The 18,606-nt window shown below is 40.2% G+C and overlaps 2 protein-coding genes across 3 annotated transcripts; one reads left to right on the top strand and one right to left on the bottom strand.

The window, feature by feature from the left end:
- The first annotated feature begins 319 nt into the window (after positions 1–319).
- mrps11 (mitochondrial ribosomal protein S11) lies at positions 320–4,497 on the top strand. Its single transcript, XM_046406294.1, has 6 exons — positions 320–500; positions 695–799; positions 1,154–1,252; positions 2,120–2,249; positions 3,474–3,539; positions 4,308–4,497. Exons 1-6 carry the CDS (start codon positions 412–414, stop codon positions 4,413–4,415), a joined length of 597 nt encoding a protein of 198 aa, XP_046262250.1. The 5' UTR covers positions 320–411; the 3' UTR covers positions 4,416–4,497.
- A 1,119-nt stretch (positions 4,498–5,616) lies between these two features.
- On the bottom strand, positions 5,617–17,960 carry pdpr (pyruvate dehydrogenase phosphatase regulatory subunit). 2 transcript variants are annotated; one of them, XM_046405874.1, is made up of 18 exons: positions 17,808–17,960; positions 16,909–17,182; positions 16,584–16,717; positions 15,986–16,067; positions 15,449–15,612; positions 15,161–15,282; positions 14,583–14,700; positions 13,957–14,106; positions 12,336–12,528; positions 12,006–12,130; positions 11,169–11,324; positions 10,474–10,607; positions 9,989–10,137; positions 9,783–9,895; positions 9,283–9,377; positions 9,007–9,096; positions 8,692–8,874; positions 5,617–8,412 (listed from the first exon to the last, which is right to left on the bottom strand). In XM_046405874.1, exons 2-18 carry the CDS (start codon positions 17,169–17,171, stop codon positions 8,005–8,007), a joined length of 2,679 nt encoding a protein of 892 aa, XP_046261830.1. In that variant the 5' UTR covers positions 17,172–17,182; positions 17,808–17,960; the 3' UTR covers positions 5,617–8,004. The 2 variants fall into 2 exon arrangements, with proteins under 2 accessions (XP_046261830.1, XP_046261909.1); XM_046405953.1 differs by lacking the exon at positions 17,808–17,960 and adding an exon at positions 17,498–17,775.
- Positions 17,961–18,606: the final 646 nt, after the last annotated feature.

Below are 18,606 nucleotides of genomic sequence, written 5' to 3'. Positions count from 1 at the left end.
CCTTTAAGCCAGCGTTCACAGCGAGTATGTCATATTTACGAGGTTTTAGGAAGTACATTTAAGGCAGCATTTTTCTACTTTTACCCACAATTCAGTGCAAGAAAAGCGAACAGTCTATTAAAGTAAATGTGGGGGAGATGATGTAAATGTACTTTCAAATAAAAAAATATATATATCATTGTACCCACTACCCACTAAAGTCATATTTTTATATTTATATAACCATACAATTCAGTCGATTTTACAAGTCAGGATCGTATAAATAACAGTAGTAATAATGTTGTTATGACCAATCCACCCCTCAAAAATAAAATTATTATTGGTCTGGTCTGGATTTGCACCATCTTCAATGTCACGTTTGTTGTGTGACTGATAGCTAACAGTCTGAATTTATGTTTAAATATACCAAACATGTATAAACTAACGTGTACATTAGGTGGTTATGTGAGTAACGTGTGCCGACAGCTGACCGCCTCTCTAAATGCAAATGGAAGCTCTCTGTAAGTGTTTTGGGGTATGATTTACTGGCATCTCGTTAGCTAATGGCTACACTAGTTCTGATAAAGTCAGTGTGCTGTGTTAAGTAACATATTTATCCAGATGACACTTGAGGTGCTGACCATAGAGAAACTTAGTTTTCAGCTAAAAGGTACTGGTTTATCACGGTGGTGCTAATGCAATTTTGTGTGCATAGATGTGGAAGCAGTGGGTTGCAGCGAGCACTTTGTACCAGTGCTGTCAGACTTCAAGACACCGCAGCATCCACCTCAGACTCTCACACATCCTCCAGAGACTTCAGGTCAGTCACTGCCCCAGATACATTTGCATATGTCTATCTACTGGCAGAAATATTCTCAATTATTTATAGTATTTTCTTTCAAATTATGTGTTGACTCACGAATGCACAACTCACTACAGTACAAGGCAGACACATATTTATTTTACTTATCTTATTTTATTTTGTGTTACCTTATTTTATTTTATTTTATTCTTCTATTATATGTTACTTGTTACGTTCTATGTATGCACCAATCACCAAGACAAATTCCTAGTAATGTGAAACCTCTTCACTTACAATGGCAATAAAGTCTTTCTGATTCTGATTCTGATTCTGCAGTGTTGATGAGATATTAACCTGACTTTAATCCTTCAGCCACTTTCCTCCGCTGCCTCGTCAGGACAGTTTACTGAGATGGGGTGGAAAGAAGTTTGAGGAGTTACCAATCGCTCACATTAAGGCCACATACAACAAGTAAGTACAAACTGCTAGCAAAGCTTGTCATACAAACTCAATTGTCGTCCTCACTTTTTATTTATGTCCAGACATCCAGTAATTTTGTTCATTAAACAATATAGGGTAGGTCAGTGGCTCCTAAACGCAACTAGAATCTTGAGTGCAGGTGAAGATGAATAGACTATTTTTACATCTGATACACTGACTTGTCAGATGCAAGTCACATCATCACCAGTTGCAGAGCCATCACAGATGTTTCTGCCCAGATAAGTGAAAACAAAAAGTGTCATTTTATTTTGCAACCGCTGAATTCATGCAAACCAGAAGTCTCTTTTTGTACGTGCTTCCTGGAGGACTGAGTAAAACAAAATAACTTTTTGAGCTTCATGCCTCCGAAATGGTCTTAATCCTAATTATACGATGCACGTAAATGTGTTCGTAATCCGAGCATGCGGATGAAAGATGTTCAATGTGTGAAATTATTCCTCCGCTTCCATTTTAGTCATTAGGAGAACAGATTATAAACGTGCATCTGTCTCGTCATGCAGGGATAGATGCAAGTAAGGAAAGAAAAAAAAAACGGTGAAATCAAATTTCAGTTTAGTTTTTGTAATTAATAGTTATTGTTATTTCTCTAGTGGGAGTTGAGTGAGGTTAAAATGATTTGTCTGACAGGACTCCTGAAGCAGAAGAAGCTGGTGGAAGTAAAGCAGACTACAGAACACTTTACTCAGATTAGTTTAATATGACACCAGTCAAACCCATTGTGGGGAACATATGACTTGTGTGACAGTGTGTGAAATCCATATTTTTGACTGTTCACAAAATGAACATGCTCATCAGTTGTGAGTCAGTGACTCAGTAAACTGCCCTGTCCTGCACCAGCACACACATCCAGTTGACAGACAGCAAAGGACAGTCGATGGTCAGGACGTCCTGCGGAACAGAAGGCTTCAAGAATGTCAAGAAGTCTACGCCCGTCGCTGCTCAGACTGCAGGCATCTCTGCTGCGATGGTCAGTTCTCGCACGCTACATGTTACATTTGTGACTTGCTGTTAGCGGCCAAGTTAAGTGTGTTACTCATGAACACGTGATTGTTGAGGATTTTCCTTTGACCGATGGGCCACCCTGTCATTGTCACTGTTTAGAATAAATGAATAGTAGGCAAGGTCACATTCTGCATTTTCACTTTGTAACAGCATGTTATTTATGAGCACTAAGTGTTTGCTGTAAGTCAGTTGCCCTCTCTTAGTACCGGTACAGAGTGCAGCAGTTGGTGTTAAGTGCTTATTTGGACTACAGTAGGATGATTTATGACGACTGCTGCCTAACAGGGTTTGAGGTCACTCTGATTTGCAGTAAACTGACTGGAGAAATGAAGTGTTTTATCATAGTGCTACCACTTGCTTTTATCATTAGCCTGACCTGTTTACTGATGTTGTAGAGCTGAAAGTGAAAACATGGTTTCTACATTTAATAGCAGCTGTTTGTCACGTTTTGTACGTGAGTGACAATTTCCAAAACCCCAACAAATAGTGGTGGACCACTTAATCAATTCATCCTATCCTACAGACAATGCAGCTCTGTTATTTTCATTCTCTGCTGATCTGCCCATTTTCTCATCTAACCAATCAGTCACTTTGAAGTCTCCATCACATTTCAGTCAGAGTGACAAAGCCCAAGGTGTTTGTGTGTCTGGAGTTCAACACACAAAGATATTCATTAAAGAAAGAAAAGCAGCAAATCCTCATGATCAGAAAGCTGTAAGTGATCATGTTGGACTTTGATGGCCTAGTTGTTTAGAATGTAACACAGTCGACACTGACTGGGGGTGGCTGCTAAAACACGGAAATAAAGCTCATTTTCAGATTCTGTCAGCTGCTGTGGCCAGCAGAGCCAAGGTGTTCCTGCCCTGTGTGAGAGTTTTGTAAACATAAATACATTTTTGGTTTGCTTTGGGTTTTTTTTTTCTTTGGCATTTTTTTTATATCAAAATAACATCCCAGGAGTGTTCACACGGGGCAGTGAAAATAATTGACATGATGTCACTCTTTATGGTTATTGATCACATTTATTACCTTCTGTTGTTTGAGGACTATGATTTGACATCTTCCTAAATTTTGGCTACAGGAACAATAAAGTGTTGCTCCTTTTGACCTTTAACCTCTGTATCATTCATGTGCTGCACATCTTTACATCCTGAATAAGGGAGTCATCTTTGTGTCTTCCTCTGAACAGAAAGCCACTGCAAAGGGAGTGACGTTTGTCCGTGTTGTGGTCAAAGGTCTGGGTCCTGGCCGTCTGGTGAGCACATGAGGAAATTATGTGACTGTTACTCCTGTGCATTATACCATTACAGCGCAGCGTAGGGACCCACGAAGTCTTACACTGTTGTAAAACTAATGATTCGACCATTACAAATCTTGTGTGCTGTCACTGTTAAAACTAGATTATTTTCATCACTGATTGATGTTTCAGTTATTTTCTGATTAGTGTCTAGTTTTTTTTTTTGACAGAATGTCCAAAAACAGTGAAAAATGCACATGGTAATTTCCCAGTGGTCCTGTTTTGTGCCACCAACAGACAATTTTCAATTAATAATGATATAAAACTGAAAGCAGCAAATGCTCAGTGAAAAATGACTTACAGTTATTCACTTGTCAGACATCTTGTCCATAAATTTTCTGGTGACTGACCAATTGATTAATCAATGAAGCTGGCTAATTGTTTCAGCTCCACTTAAGATGTCCATATATTGATAAGTACCAGTATCTATTTTTTTTTTTTTTTTTAATTAGCAGAAGTGGGCTCATATTTAAGTCACTGTCAAGCATAAAAGAGTTTATCAAGTATAAAGAGGCCCACTGGGGTCGTAGGATGAAAGTGAAACGTGTTTTGCATCTTATTCTACTGTACTTACCCTGTTCTGTATTAGTTTGACAGTGGGAGTTCATCTCGTATAACTCCATCACTGCACCTCTAATTCATTTCAGTCTTTTCATGATGAGGCTTGTTTTGATCTGTCCCCATTAACTTTGTTAATGTATAAATGCATCATTCTTTGTTGTGCAGTCTGCAGTGAAAGGCCTGTCGATGGGAGGTCTGGAGATTGTATCAATCACTGACAATACCCCTGTTCCACACAACGGATGCCGCCCTCGCAAAGCCAGGAGGATGTGACCTCCGCGAACCAGAATGCACTGCAGTAGAAGGAAGCTGTTGTGTTGTAATATGCACGTAATAAAGTGTTTTGTCGTCTGTCTTTCCTGGCCCTGAGCTGACCTTACGTAGTTCATTAGTGGAATTAATTGCAGATGGTGTTATTAATGAGCAGAAAACAGGTGTCTCAGTCTTCTGCTGTGACTGTTGACACACGAATAAATCTTCAGTCTCACTGCAGGCGCTCTGATGTTCATTAATAGGCTGATGGCTCTGAGTGGGAAGAGGAACAGCACAAGGTTTCAGATTCAATGCTGTGTACAGCTGGTTGCCACAGGGACTCAACCCTTGAACCTGGACTTGTTAGAGCCTCAGCACAACATAACCCACCTGAAGTGAACAAATGAAGCAAATTCAACCTTTGTGTATGAACAAAGTATCCTTTATATTTTACTTTACGTACATCAGACAGCCAAACATGTTTAACATGATATAAATACATTACTGTAAAGCTCAGAAGACACACCTGGCATCAGTCAAGTACAAAGGATGGAAGCATTGGACATACATGCAATGATCTGTTAACCAGTGGTGTGGAGGGTCACTGTGTTTGAAAAGACAACATGAGCACTTCACCAATTACAGCCAAGACAAGACTTTTCCACAACTCCACTGATGTGTGATTTTTACTGGTTTTTGACTTCAGTATTTTACACGATATATGTTTAGCTTGATATTCAGAGTTTCCAGAGACTTTTCCAAATTTTTACAGAACATTGGATTTTTGGAGTTGTTTCTATTTTTTAACCTCTGAAATACAAGACAGCTATCCACTTCCAAATATGAAGAATACCATAGAAACCATGTGGCCACATACAGTAGTGGCTGCCCTACTTTAGTGCAATTACTTGTTGCCATTTCCCTTCAATCAGTCAGACAGCTCATAAAGAAAAAGCTAAGGAGAAATGTCCTGAAGGGTCAGCACTTAATGTTATGTTATGTACCACAGTGATATGAGAAAACTGAAAAGACTTTTAGAAATGTCTAAAATGTTAACTTTTTATATGAATGAGGCCCAAAAAGTTTTTCACATAAAGTCAAAGCAGATCAGCACTACAGCAGATACTGATGATGAACTAGGCCCGCACATGCAAATGCTTAATTTAATATTAGCGGCTTTTTACAAACACACACAGAGAAATTAGCCCTTTACACGCAACTCCTTGTTGCAACCGTTTTATATATATATATATTTTTTTTTTTTCTTTGTTTTTTGTTTTTTTTTTTTAGACAGTTTTACTGTCCTATTTTTCAGGTTCCTCCTGACTGTTCAAAGTGCATTGTAGGGGATTTGTGGTGAAAAGAGATGTTGGCAAACTAATCAAAAGCAAAATCAGATTAAAATAAATATGAAGATTTTGGGAGGCTTTTCATATTCCTGTTTTTGTGCAGTTGTAAATACTGCAATTTTGTTCCCCTTTCAGAGGTATAAGTGCTTCAAACAGCCCCCGAACAAATTTGACTGGTGCCGCGCTCTTGAGATCAGAAAAAAAAAAAAAATCTTATATATAAAGTGAGCAAATACTTGAGGGACCAATTAGTAGTTTTCCAAACATAAATTATAGGTTTAGGCAAGGAGTAAACTGTAAATAAGCATTTTATTGCTTAACCGATCAGAGTTAAAAAACAAAAGTTATCTGGAGTTAATCTGACTATTCAAAGGCCTGGCAGTCACTGCAGTGGGTTCCCAGCTGTGTCTCTATTTGTTTACATTTTGTATTTCATTTAAACATGTTCCACCCTCCTCAAGCACACTCGATCACTCTGAACATTTATAACTTTGACTGCAATCAGTGCTGAACAAAATCAACTGAAACCCCCTCCTAGATGATATTTCTTCTCACAGAAGTGGCTGTACTGTACAATAAGTAATGCAGCAATCTTCAAGTATGGAGTTAACGTCACAGAGACGGATATATATATACTCTGTATTCTTCACTCGCTGTCTTCTTGAGGGTTTTTGTGCATCTCAAAATCTGTAAGTCCTTCACTGTATGTGAATGCTGTGGTTTTAGTTCAGTCACTCAACCAGGTAAGCTAACTTAAACGTTTGAACACGCAGTTTGGTGCAGACAACAAGAAACACACAGTACTCACACGCCAATGAAAGACTGGCTGGATGAATTCAACTTTCCACTTCCACTCTTATCTGAACATTGCTCTCCTAAAACCCTTCCAGCCCCAAGCCTCTTGTTCTGCAGCTCTCTCTGACTTTTAACCTCTGCAGGGGGTGAGAGACAAAACGACCAAATTAGTTCAAAAAGATTTATACACCTGTGTACCTGCAGAAAAACATCAAGCTGCTGCTGCTGACACATGCAGAATAATTGTGGAAAGCATTTGAAATACTGCACAATCAAGGACAACTGCAAAAATGACCAACTGACAAAGTATAGATGACTTATATGGCTGTTAGAACTTTGACTGGAACTGAAAATGTGCAGTACAGAAAATAGAGATTTTATACACACTAGCTATACAAAAATACATTGCTTTATTAAATCACAATGAAGTCTTTGCTTCACACTAACATCATGACTGTGGCAAAACAGTCAAAAAAAAAAAATCACTAATGTAAGATATTGTGGGATGACAGCTCTCGTCTATGGGTCACATCTGTCACGCATTCAGCAACACAGTACAACAAAACTGGAGTATCCAAAGAACGACGCTGCTTCAAAAAGACCACAAAACATAAATAAGGAGTCGGATTATTTTACCGTGAATACATCAGAAGCTCAACACAGCAAAAAACACCAGAACAGCTGAAGGTAATGTTAAACGACTTTACCAAGAGAAAAAAGGGTCATTCTGCTTTACTTTGAGGTTTTTAGGAGAACCTGGGAAACCTTTTCAACACAACACAAAACAAAAGTTTACTAATGATTATGTCAGACTTCCTGATCCTTTCCCATGGCTTTTCCAGGCCTTTTTAACCCTAGCTGAGAACGATATCATCTTTTACAGTCTAGCAAAATTATAAGAATTAGGCCGCATCACATCACTCATTCTCTTTACAGCAGCAAATTTACTATTTGTAAAATAACAATAAAGTCACCAACTACACTGACTGTGTAGGCATTTGCACATCAGCAATGAATAAGAAGAGAAGATTGTCGGTCAAAATCCCTTCTGGATGAGCTAAAGTGAACAGAGTGAAAAGAGTCCTCAACACATATTGTTGATGTTGCCTTGACAAAGGCACTTAACTGCAGGCTGTCACAGTAAACCAGCATTTCAGACTGAGTGGACTGTGCTTGAGTGTGAGAGCTAAAGACGAACTGGAGAATGTGATGATACCGGAGCTCTGTATTTGATACAGCTCAAGCATTTGGTGCCTCATAAATATTGCACTTTGAAAAAGGGAGATGCAACATGGAAATTAAATATTAGAGGGACAAGGAGTGATTGTGCATACAGCCCTCACATTAGGAGCTAGAAAAGGGACGATAGGTTGGCACTGCGAGGTAAGTGCTGGAGTGGATTTGGTGAACTGAGAAGTACCACAGAACCCCCTACAGGTGGTGAGGACTTCCATTACTCTTCTGCATCACTTCCCCTGGAGGTTGCTGAGCTCTATGTCTTCTTTGCGGCGTTTCTGCTGGGTGAAGAGGGAGCTGAAGGGGTATAGTTTGGCTTTGGCTGGGTAGCGCTGGCCAGCAATGTCCACCTCGTAGTCCCCACGGTTGATGAAGTCTGGAGTGATGGGTGTTGGGAGCCCGTCTGGTCCTGTCGGTGGAGATACAAAGCCGAGGCAGACGTGGCGCTCCAGAGTGTAGCTGTAGGCACTGCTTGTGGTTGTCCCAGCTAACTGACCGTTACAGTAGATGGGCTCTCCCCACCATGGCCACAGGTCCAGCTCGGTGTCGTGGTCCTCTAGAACCAGCATGACAAACCGCCGAGACACGCCGTCTTGACGCTGCTGCAGCAATGCCTCGCGACCAATGAAATCTGTGTCCTGGTGGAGGCATAGAGAAAAGACAGGAGGGAGGTAAAATGTGGGAGAAAATAGAAGAGATAGGTGAAGGAAAGCAGAATAAGTTGAACTGAAAAATTCATACATTTTAACAAATTTCACTGTAAAGACATGAGCACAGCTGAGGGCCACTCATCTGACAGCAATCTGACAGTGTGAAGTCCATTCTTTAACGCCGAGCTGTCATTACTGCTGTGTGCAGCAGACAGCACACCTGATGCTGATCATACAGCTTGATAGCAGTTACAAAGCGAAACACACCTTGTCAAATTTCACCCTGAACTCTCGTCCACACTCAAGCGGGGTGGTGAAGGTGTCAAGGTCCTGACCCCAGAAGGCAAAGAATTTCTCTATGCGTAGGCTTCGCAGTGCGTAGTACCCTGCATTACGAATCCCATACTTCTGACCCACTGACATCACCTCGTTGTACACATGCAGAGCATACTGTGGAGAGCAGAGGATGCACTGTTAGACTTCATGTACTGTATGTCGCACTTTCTAAAGGCTGACTTTTTCAGTTATCCTGTAGAATGGTAACTGGCTGTAAATTTTTTGTGTGTGCAGATGTGAACCCACCTCTATAGGTATGTACAGCATGAAACCTGGTTCCCCAGTGTGAGTCATGCTCATCACCCTGATCCCATTGGCATATCCAACACTCATCTCCTGTAAACACACATGCACACATGGTCAATGTGGGGATAAGGACAGTCACTTACAGTCCTACTCTTAGCAAAACTCCCAAAACTACAGCTGGAGGTGGAACCTAAAGTGATGCTGCTCCTGCTACTTCAACAATTAAAATCAAATTAAGTATTATTACCATTAATCTATCAATGTTTTGTTTCCTACCTTACAAAACATGGAGGGGAAGTGGTCAGGCGTCATGGAAACGTATGACAGCTCAGCCAGAACGTCCATTGCACGAGGTCCAATCAGATTTAAAGCTGCGGGTAACAAGTGAGAATTATAAACACTTTAGATTAACAAAGTTCAGCACAGCTCAGGTACTTTCACAGGTTTCAGTTAAAGCAGTTAAAAGAATATTTATCTTTGTAGGAAATGAGTACAAAAGAGACAAGTATATTTGGATCATTAAATTGGGACATGCTGTACTATGTCACCTTGGTCTTGTGTATTTAAAAATAGAATGTAGACCAGCAGTTGTTCAAACATCACGAATACAAGTTAGATTTTGGACAGTAATTATTCAGATTCTTGGTCCCCCTAGTGTCCCCTTTTGCCAACACCAAAACCCAAAATGAGGTCACTCACACTGGTGCTTTGCTTGCACCATTTAATAATGTGTGGGAACTTGAAGGCAACTTGGAACAATGGTGCTTTTTACTTACCAGTGTACTTCCAGCTGACGTCCTCTAGGTGGAGGTGTGGGTCACTCGGCATGTGTTTCTTTATCCAGGACCAACAGTGGACCTGCTGGTCTGTCGGAGAGATGATGAAGAAGCTGGAGAGGAGACAATTATGCGAGAAATATTAAATAGTCATGCTCAACTGCATGAATGCATGTCTGTAGTATTATTGCGTGGGTATCACAGACCTGTTCTTGCTGAGGCGGACCACACTGCAGTCGTTCTCATAGCCTCCCCTCTCATTCAGCATGCCAGTGTGAACAATATGTCCAACGGGGACATCCAGGTCGTTGGCACACAGATGTTGCAGCAGGTCCAGGGCCTGGTCTTTCGTTGACTGCGACATCAAGACCGATCAGAAGGTTCAACTTTAATCACTTTTACACCAAGGATGCATTACTCATTGACTGGAGTTCATTCATTTAAATGAGACAGAATACACCACTGCTCTGACAAAGAATTGCACAATGTGCCATTTTAAAAACATTGTGCTATGTTCTGGCACAAATGAATGTGACGCTGATGGAAAACACATGCTGACTCAGTGGATGTGACAAGATGAGCAATTTACGAAATCTGAACCCACAGAGGGGAAAGTGCATCAGCAGTGTCCTGCTCAGAGTGATCCAGAGCTGATTCACCTCTACAAGCAGATCACAGCATCAAGACTTACAGTCAGTTCAAACTTGGTGAAGGAAGACATGTCGATGACACAGACGGCCTCTTTGCAGCATTTCACTTCTGCTCCAACAATGTCAAACCAGTCAGGCTTGTAGAAGGTCTTACTCTGGTCCAGAGACAGCAGATCTACACACATACACAGCCAGGCAGAAAAAATATAGGCAATCGTGTTCCATGAAGCATTAAGAGTATACATATAAACTATACCAGTTTATAGTACCACATCCAACTACAGGAAAATACTGCTGAACTTATCCGTGAACTGCTGTTATACCTGCAGGCTTAATTTCTAAAATCCGACATACAGTTGTTATCAAAGTGATTTTCAGTCATGTGAAAGCAGTATCATCAGGTCTACGGAGTTTCATTGACATTTAGTCATTATCTTATTATCTGCTAATTGTTTTCTTGGTTGACTGATTAAATCAATTGTTTAGTCTACAAGATGTAAAAAAAAGTATGAAAAAAACATCTTCAAATTCTTTCGTCCAGCAACAGTTCAAAACCAAACGACTTTTCATGTACTACCATACATGACAAAGAAAGCTGTAAATCCTCACACTCAGGAAGGCAAATATTTGACATTTTTCCTTAAAAAACTGACTGAAACAATCAGTTGATAAACAAAACAGCTGATAAGTAATTCTCTTTCCATCAATTAATCAACCAAACATGACAGCTCTATACCTTTCCCTGGAGGAACAAAGTATTTGGGCCTTTCAAAACCATGTTTCTCCATCCAGCGAGCTCCCTGGGTGTCCAGACGGTCATACAGAGGGCTGGTCCGCAGCTGACGCCCAGTCTGAAAGTCCCAGCGAGGAACCTTCAGTTCATACAGCAAAGCTGGACAGAAACACACAGAGACACATTGGAAGTACAACACTAATCACACAAAAGCAAAACTGAAAAGCACTCAACATGATGCTTAACTTATCGGGTGTTAAATGCTTATTATTCTTGCTTGCCTTGAGCCTACCTTCACCAGCCTGTCACACTCCAAATGCAGGCCGTAGTTTTTTTGTATGCAATAAAAGATTGGTTCAAATTTTTGAACGCCCATATATACACTGAAAGAGTTATTAAATCCTGTAATCATTCCTCCTCTCCATTCTGACTGCAAAGAGATCACCTTCATGACTGTAATGGAAGCGGTGGGGGACAAAATCCAAAATCCCTTCAGGTAAAAATGCTTCTTTTCAATGCAAATTGATAAGAAGCTTCTGCAGTGTGAGGTGGTTTAATAAAGTGGGCATTTTCTGAAGTTACGATTTAAGAAGTACAAATACATCAGACAGTGTATCCTCGTCGAGCTGCAGAGGAAGTTAAGTTAAACAAGAGGGGATTTTGTCCTAAAAAGTAACTTTGAAAATACAGACGTATTGCATTTGATTACTCTGCTCAAATTTGACAGCTCAAATCCTCATATTAAATTAACAAGTTCGGCGACCAATAAATGTACACATGGGCCCGTGAGGATTGTTTTTAAGATGCACCAAACAACTGCAACAAGAGTTGAGTACTTACGCACGACTTCCATTACTCTGTGTCGGAGGAAGGTTCGGCTGCTCTGCAGGTTGCCGAACCGTTTGATATCCAGAGGCCAGACATTGGCAGTGGGGTAGCCATAGGTCATCCACTCTGCCAGGTACCTGCACATCAAACCCACCAACATGCCATTTGTGCTTCATTGTAATGCCATTTAAACATATCATGCTCACATGCTGATCTTTTGAATTTAATAGCCTGAGGAATACTTTTCTGAGTAAAATATTTGAATAAGGCAGGTCCAGTCCCATGTGTCTTTTTGAATACAGCAGGCTATCCTCCAGAAAATACACTTATTCCCATGCTTACTTGCCAGCTCCTCCAGCAAAGGCCAGGCCAGAGGAGTTCATCCCCGCCAGCACATAGTAGCCAGAGACACCCGGCGTCTCACCCATTAGGCAGCGCATATCAGGGGTAAAGGACTCCGGACAGTTGACCAGCTGATGGATCTCAGCTGACTCAAGTCCTGGCATTCTCCTCAGCAGGGAGCTCAGCATTGGCTCTGGAGGTAGAGGACAATAAGTTTGCTATACAATATTGCTGAAGAAATCCTCTAAAAACAAAGGTGTTCCATCCACATCAAAATATTATTATAACAGATAACATTACTGTCATTATCTCTGCTCACACTCGGTCATCCTTACCAAAGCTCAAGAAGTGCTTTCGCTTAGAGTGCAAACACAACGCATGTTTTTGATGTCCATTATATTTAACCTCCGACAGATTCAGCCATAAGAAATGCACAGCCAGGTCTTAGAAAACTGTTGCGAAAATCAGAATGTTGACAATTACTGACTTTTCTGCATGGGATGTAATCTTTCAAAAGAGACTTGCAATTCATCCAAAAATGAATTTCTTCACCCTCTCCTACAAAAGACTTGTGTATTGCTTGTACAACATATGTACTATGTTGTACTATAAACAGTCCAGGTTTTCCAACATGAAAACTGACCCAGTGGCAACAAATGCTGGCAATGTAAAAATCTACTGCCAGTAGGAACAGAAAGATTTGACACTAACACTGAAATGAAACATATAAGATCTTACACTTGTTTTCTTGATTTTAATCACTCATGTGATCCACATGTGTGGTCACTGTTTTCCACTCATTACTGAACCTTCCATCAGGCAGTTCTTGTAAAGAGGTGAGCTGGTCTTCAGTCCAGTATATTTCATATCACATATATTAATGTAGCACATTCTTTTTCTTTTCCAAGTACTACTTTTAAAATACAATATGCAAATGTTAAGTCATGTGAATACTAACTAAAATCACAACTGCAGATTGATGCGTAGCAGATTAGTTTGACCCTGTGCCTTGCTGCAGCTCAGGGTTGTCTGGTGATGTACTGCTGTCTTTACGACTGTCATGCTGCATGAGGAATCTCAGATTACTGTCATAAGGCCAAGGCCAAAAGACAGGTGTGTGTGGGGGGGTGTATGTGTACATGTGTATAGAGAGGTGTATTTTGAAATGAACTGCATAAAGATTTCAAATTCACTGTAAAAACTGGTTCTCCCAAGATAATTGGACTGACCCAGCTACTATTTGTACTTCAATCACTGAAAGATAGTTTAAATAAAAATAAATAATACACTGAACATTACAATTTTAACCTCAACAAAAATCAGAGATGTGACAGAATCTGACCTCACAAATGTTCTACTGCATGAGTGGGCAAAACTTCCCACAGAAACACTCCAGAATCTTGTGGAAAGCCTTCCCAGAAGAGTGGAAACTGTTATAGCTGCAAAGCTGTCTATGTATTGAGAATGCAAAGTCATTAAAATCCCTGTTGGTGTAATGGTGTCTCAACTTTTGTCCATAAACATATCAACCAGCAAACGCCACCCAGGAACAGTAATTTTTTAAGAATGTTTGGAACTATCCTCCTCCTTCCCACGTTCTATCCCTCCTTCCCTCCCTTACCAAAGTGGTCCCAGTCCTCCTGCATGTTCTGGATCTCCAGCTGGTTGCGGCCCTCAGTGAAGATGGGTTTGGGGTTCTTCTCAAAGCCCCCTGACAGAAGACCACCCTGCCATGGCCGTGCATATATCCTACCATCCATATCGATGATCACTGAAGATAAGACACAGATGGAAAACGATGATTTTCATTTTCCATGTTTTCCATTATCAGTCCATAAACAGGGCCAAATGACGAAATAATTTCACGGTCACAAGTCACAAAAAAAAAAAAAAAAAAAAAAAAAAACAAAATTAAGGAAAGTTGTGTTCTAAGGTGTATTTCAAAAGGTTTTCCTTCTTAAGTTTAACAATGCTAGTGTTGACATATGCATGACTATAATGATGATGAAACTACTCATGAATCAAAAGCGTTGGCTATAAAAATATTAATTTTAAAGTTTTAAAGTGCAAATGGAATACAATTACAGGACAGATTTCAGATTTGATCTCAGAAGAATGGGCTAGGAGACAAGTTGGGAGATGCTTGCTGCAGTGATATACTGTGCAATGAGTTACTTTATCAGCCTATTTGCAAAATCTAGAGATTCCAGAAAAAGTTATTTTTCCTGTATGTTTGATGAGCGAGACCTGGTGTGCTTTGTGGAAGAGGCTCCTGGAGGGGTTTGGTGAGGAGGTAGAAGTGTTCACAGCCATGAAGAGGAACAGACACCTTCATCTCACTTGCCTGGCCCAGCTCGTAAGCCCACTACAGCAGAGACAGGCAGAACAAATGCGTCACATATCTGTTGCTATGAACACAGGTATACTGACTGTGCCAACCTCCCAAATAAGATTACCTATTTAAAGCAATGACTCAAAATGACAAAACCAGGGACTCACTGCCACCTCATCCCATTAAACAGAAAACTGTCTCCACTAACCTTTTAAGAAATAATGCACAACACAATGTGCATTAAGCCTGTTGAAGACATTGCAATATGTCCCATAAATCCGTAAAGTTTGTTCGGTCAAACTGCATTTATCTACTATTATAACACAGGTGAGAATCAGACCAAGATTTATGTTCAATTACTGTAGAAATAAAAAATAAATTCCTAGATGCTTACAAAGGCTTTCTCTTATTAATCCCTCAATCTAAAGTGGCATTGGCACTTAGAGTATTATGCTTCCCCATATGTATCCCACAGTCCTACTCCAACATTTACCTGTCCAGAACAGCTGACAAAATATTCACACTCAATAGAGCCACGGTCAGTCTCCACTGCCATCACTTGACTCTTCTCTACTAGAACCTGCTGAACACTGGTTCGCTCCAGGATCTGAACCCCTGGAAAGACAAGGAGAAAGACAAGGAGATGTAAGAGGAGGAAAATAGGAGGAAAAGAAGAAGAATGAAAGGGAGAAACAAAGGGTTAAATTAAAGGTAGAATATAAGTAAGTATAAGTACATCAATTGTTCTATCTGAAAGAAGTTGTTAGTGTGAGTCTCTCACCTTGTCCAGCAGCAGCCACAGCCAGGGCGTGGTTAACATCAGGCGGAGACACCACAGCATCTCCAGGCAGGTGGAGTGCCCCCACAAGGTCATGAATGTTAACAAGTGGGTGGAGTTTAGCCACCTCTTTAGGTTTAATGATGTTGCAGCTGATTCCCATTACCCTAAGAATTGAGTAAAAAGAAAAGGATGAAGACCTAATACCAATAAAGATTTTATATTTAAAAAGCCAGGTTAAAGACCACTGAATCACTATATCTGAACAAATTTGAAATACGGGTGGTGCGACACAAGAATATATATCATCATGAGAAAAAGTGACAGTTATTATTAATTCACCTTTTGATAGATACATCTGAACATTGAGCTCAAGTGGATTCTGGAAAATGTGGGAACTTTCTCCCGGCAATAAGACTGTCCAGTGAAAATTAAATAATCTGTGTTCCCATCGGCAAAGCTATCTCAACTACAAATACTCAAGCAGGAGATGCTGCCAAAGGCATCACTACTAAATACCGAAGAGGTTTGGGGTCTTACTTTAGTCGAGATGCCAGGCGCTTCAGAGAGATGAAGCGATCCTGATTTTGGGCCAGACACAGAGACCCCGTTTTCACATACCCTGAAACACATAAACAAAACACCAAAACAAATACTATATGACTCTCAAACTACTCAAAGCTCTCTCCCAAATAAAGAGTAAAAACAAAATCATAATAACTCTTATTAAAGACACTGTAGAGGAATTATCATTCTAGCCACACAAAAGGCCAATACGAAGAGGAAGTGTTATGGTGATGCACATTATTAGTAAAGTTCCTGTAGTGCATGCCACGTTTCAGCTGCACCACTGTAAAAATTACAGTGTGCAGTAATTGTTTGCTTCATTCTCTGAAAAGCAGGATGCATTGAAAACCTCTATAGTCCCTAAGGAGATAAATGTACAAATGGTAGTAAACTAGATGGCATATAGTTTAATAAAGAACACATCATCATATGTATATGGAAAATGTCTATGGCAATTTATTAAGAGTAAGGATAAAGGATAAAATTAGTCACATAGTAAAGCCTTTTCTTCGTGAAGAGCAACAGGATAAGTTAAACATGAGTGAAAGCAAAAAATGTCAAATTATCTGACCTGTTTTGACCCCAGTCTCCTCCTCCAGCTGCTGGTAAAGACTATTGGAGTAGTTTGCCATTTTACACTCAATGGAAATTGGCTTGGCTACACTGACAATGCCAGCACACAGTCTGGTTGTTCCTGCACCAAGTCTGCAAACATGATAACAGGTAATATAACTTTAGGACTGGTGGACTGCTTACGTCAGGGTTGGTAACAGATCAGAAACTGCCAAGCAAGATGGGATTTAGCATCTTTCACAAGCCAGTTCAGCCAGTCTACATGTCACAATAAACCCCCTATTAAACGTTCAAGGCAAATGAATGAAAGGCATATAGCTTACCTTCCCTGTTCCAGCAACACTATGTCAGTCCATCCCAGTTTGGCCAGGTGGTAGGCCACTGATGTCCCCACAATACCTCCTCCACAGATCACCACACGGGCCTGACTGGGCAGGGGCAGCAGCTGAGAGTCTCCAATGACAGCCATACAATGTGGGGAGGTCCACAGACCCCTGCCCACCATTCTGTACTCAGTCTGGGAAACCAACAGCCTAGGGAGCAGGACAGGGGACAGAGCCCTAGAGCTCCGCACACAGCTGCACATAGCTGTGATTTCTGCAACCACAAACAAACACACTATCTCACATACTGGTCACGGATTCAAGAACTCAAGGTTAACATAAGGAAAATGTCAACAATGCAGTCACTAATTTCTAAAAGGTTACATAAAGACGCTGCAGTTTTTTGAAGACTACAAATGCTATTTATCAAGTTGTTGTATTTAGCTCAACGAACGCAGATTATCATTAAATATCGCATTCAACACTTTGTAACAAAGACCGATCCTGGGAAGCCGGCAAGTTTAACTTACAATAGTCCTTCAGCTGTCATAATATACTTGTGTTAGCTCTTAAGCATCGCTGCACTTACCGTTTTTACATAGCTAGCTTTAGCTTACAGTACGTTAGTATCTTTGTAAACTATCCTGGAGTTTTATCTCATAGATATAGAGCCTTAGCTGACCTATACACTGTTTACGTTTTGTAAAAGTTTCTTGACATTTTGTCTTTTTTGAGCTACTAGGGTTCGACTTAGCGTAAGTGTCACTGATAGCTGGCGTGCTTAGCTTTGGCTATCGGAAAGCTAGCTAGTTCATTATTTACTCCTGAAGCTAAACGTCAAGCTTGTTGACTTTTTCCCCTGGCGCTTTTATCGTCGTCTATAACGACGTAAAACTCACCGAATCAGGCAGGTCCAGGTGGTGTGATATTTAAAGGACAGAAGTGATTACTACTGACTGAGTGATATAACAGAAAGTCTTGTTTGGGTACAACAGTGAACACCAACGTCAAACTAGTGTCAATCACAACCAGCGCTTCCGGTCCGAACCTTCAAAACAAAAATCATTTTGACCGTGAAAGCGTTTTTTATAATTAAGTCAACTAAGAGTTACCTAACGTGTAATTCATTTTCCGACCCAGTTCAAGTTAGGGTGACTTCTTGGCTGACTAGTCTGATTTAATTTAAATAAGTTAAGGTCATGCATTTTGGGATGTTCAAGAGAGTACATTGTGTTCTGTAACTTTTCCCAACTTTTTGTCTTGCTTACATTTTAAGATAAGATAAAATGAACTTTATTGATCCCGCAGTGGGGAAATTTACTTGTCGTGGCAGCTCACAAGAACAGAAAAAGAGTGCAAAAAGTGTGCAAAAACAGTTACAAAAATATAGAGGTAATACATTAACAATTCACAAGTACAGTAAACTCAGTACAATATACAGCTATATACAAGTACTCGCTATAGCGACAAAAATATGTGCCATCATACAATTCTAGATGTCTTAAAATTCATTATGACATATCCTGCATCTTTGTTAACTTGATCATCACCAAAGAATTTAAATTATGACTGATATATCCACAGGTCTGTATGAAATTTCAGAGGTTGCTTTCTATTGTCAATATAAATCAATAGATAAGTCTAGTTGATTTTTTTTCAGTTATTGGTATTTAAATGGGTGACATTTACCAACAGAGT

This window comes from Scatophagus argus, chromosome 1, assembly GCF_020382885.2.
Source record: "Scatophagus argus isolate fScaArg1 chromosome 1, fScaArg1.pri, whole genome shotgun sequence".
NCBI classification, from domain to species: Eukaryota; Metazoa; Chordata; class Actinopteri; family Scatophagidae; genus Scatophagus; species Scatophagus argus.
The sequence above is the reverse complement of the archived record's forward strand: the minus strand, read 5'-3'. Positions and strand labels throughout refer to the sequence as shown.

Excerpts from the sequence above, each read along its gene's own strand:
- mrps11 (XM_046406294.1), top strand. The coding sequence starts at position 412 with ATGTATAAACTAACGTGTACATTAGGTGGTTATGTGAGTAACGTGTGC. Across the intron at positions 2,250-3,473 it reads CAGGCATCTCTGCTGCGATG|AAAGCCACTGCAAAGGGAGT; the intron begins GTCAGTTCTCGC and ends TCCTCTGAACAG. Across the intron at positions 3,540-4,307 it reads GTCTGGGTCCTGGCCGTCTG|TCTGCAGTGAAAGGCCTGTC; the intron begins GTGAGCACATGA and ends TTTGTTGTGCAG.
- pdpr (XM_046405874.1), bottom strand. The coding sequence starts at position 17,171 with ATGTGCAGCTGTGTGCGGAGCTCTAGGGCTCTGTCCCCTGTCCTGCTC. Across the intron at positions 14,107-14,582 it reads TCTTCCACAAAGCACACCAG|TGATCATCGATATGGATGGT; the intron begins GTCTCGCTCATC and ends TCTTATCTTCAG. Across the intron at positions 8,413-8,691 it reads TCAGGGTGAAATTTGACAAG|GACACAGATTTCATTGGTCG; the intron begins GTGTGTTTCGCT and ends TGCCTCCACCAG.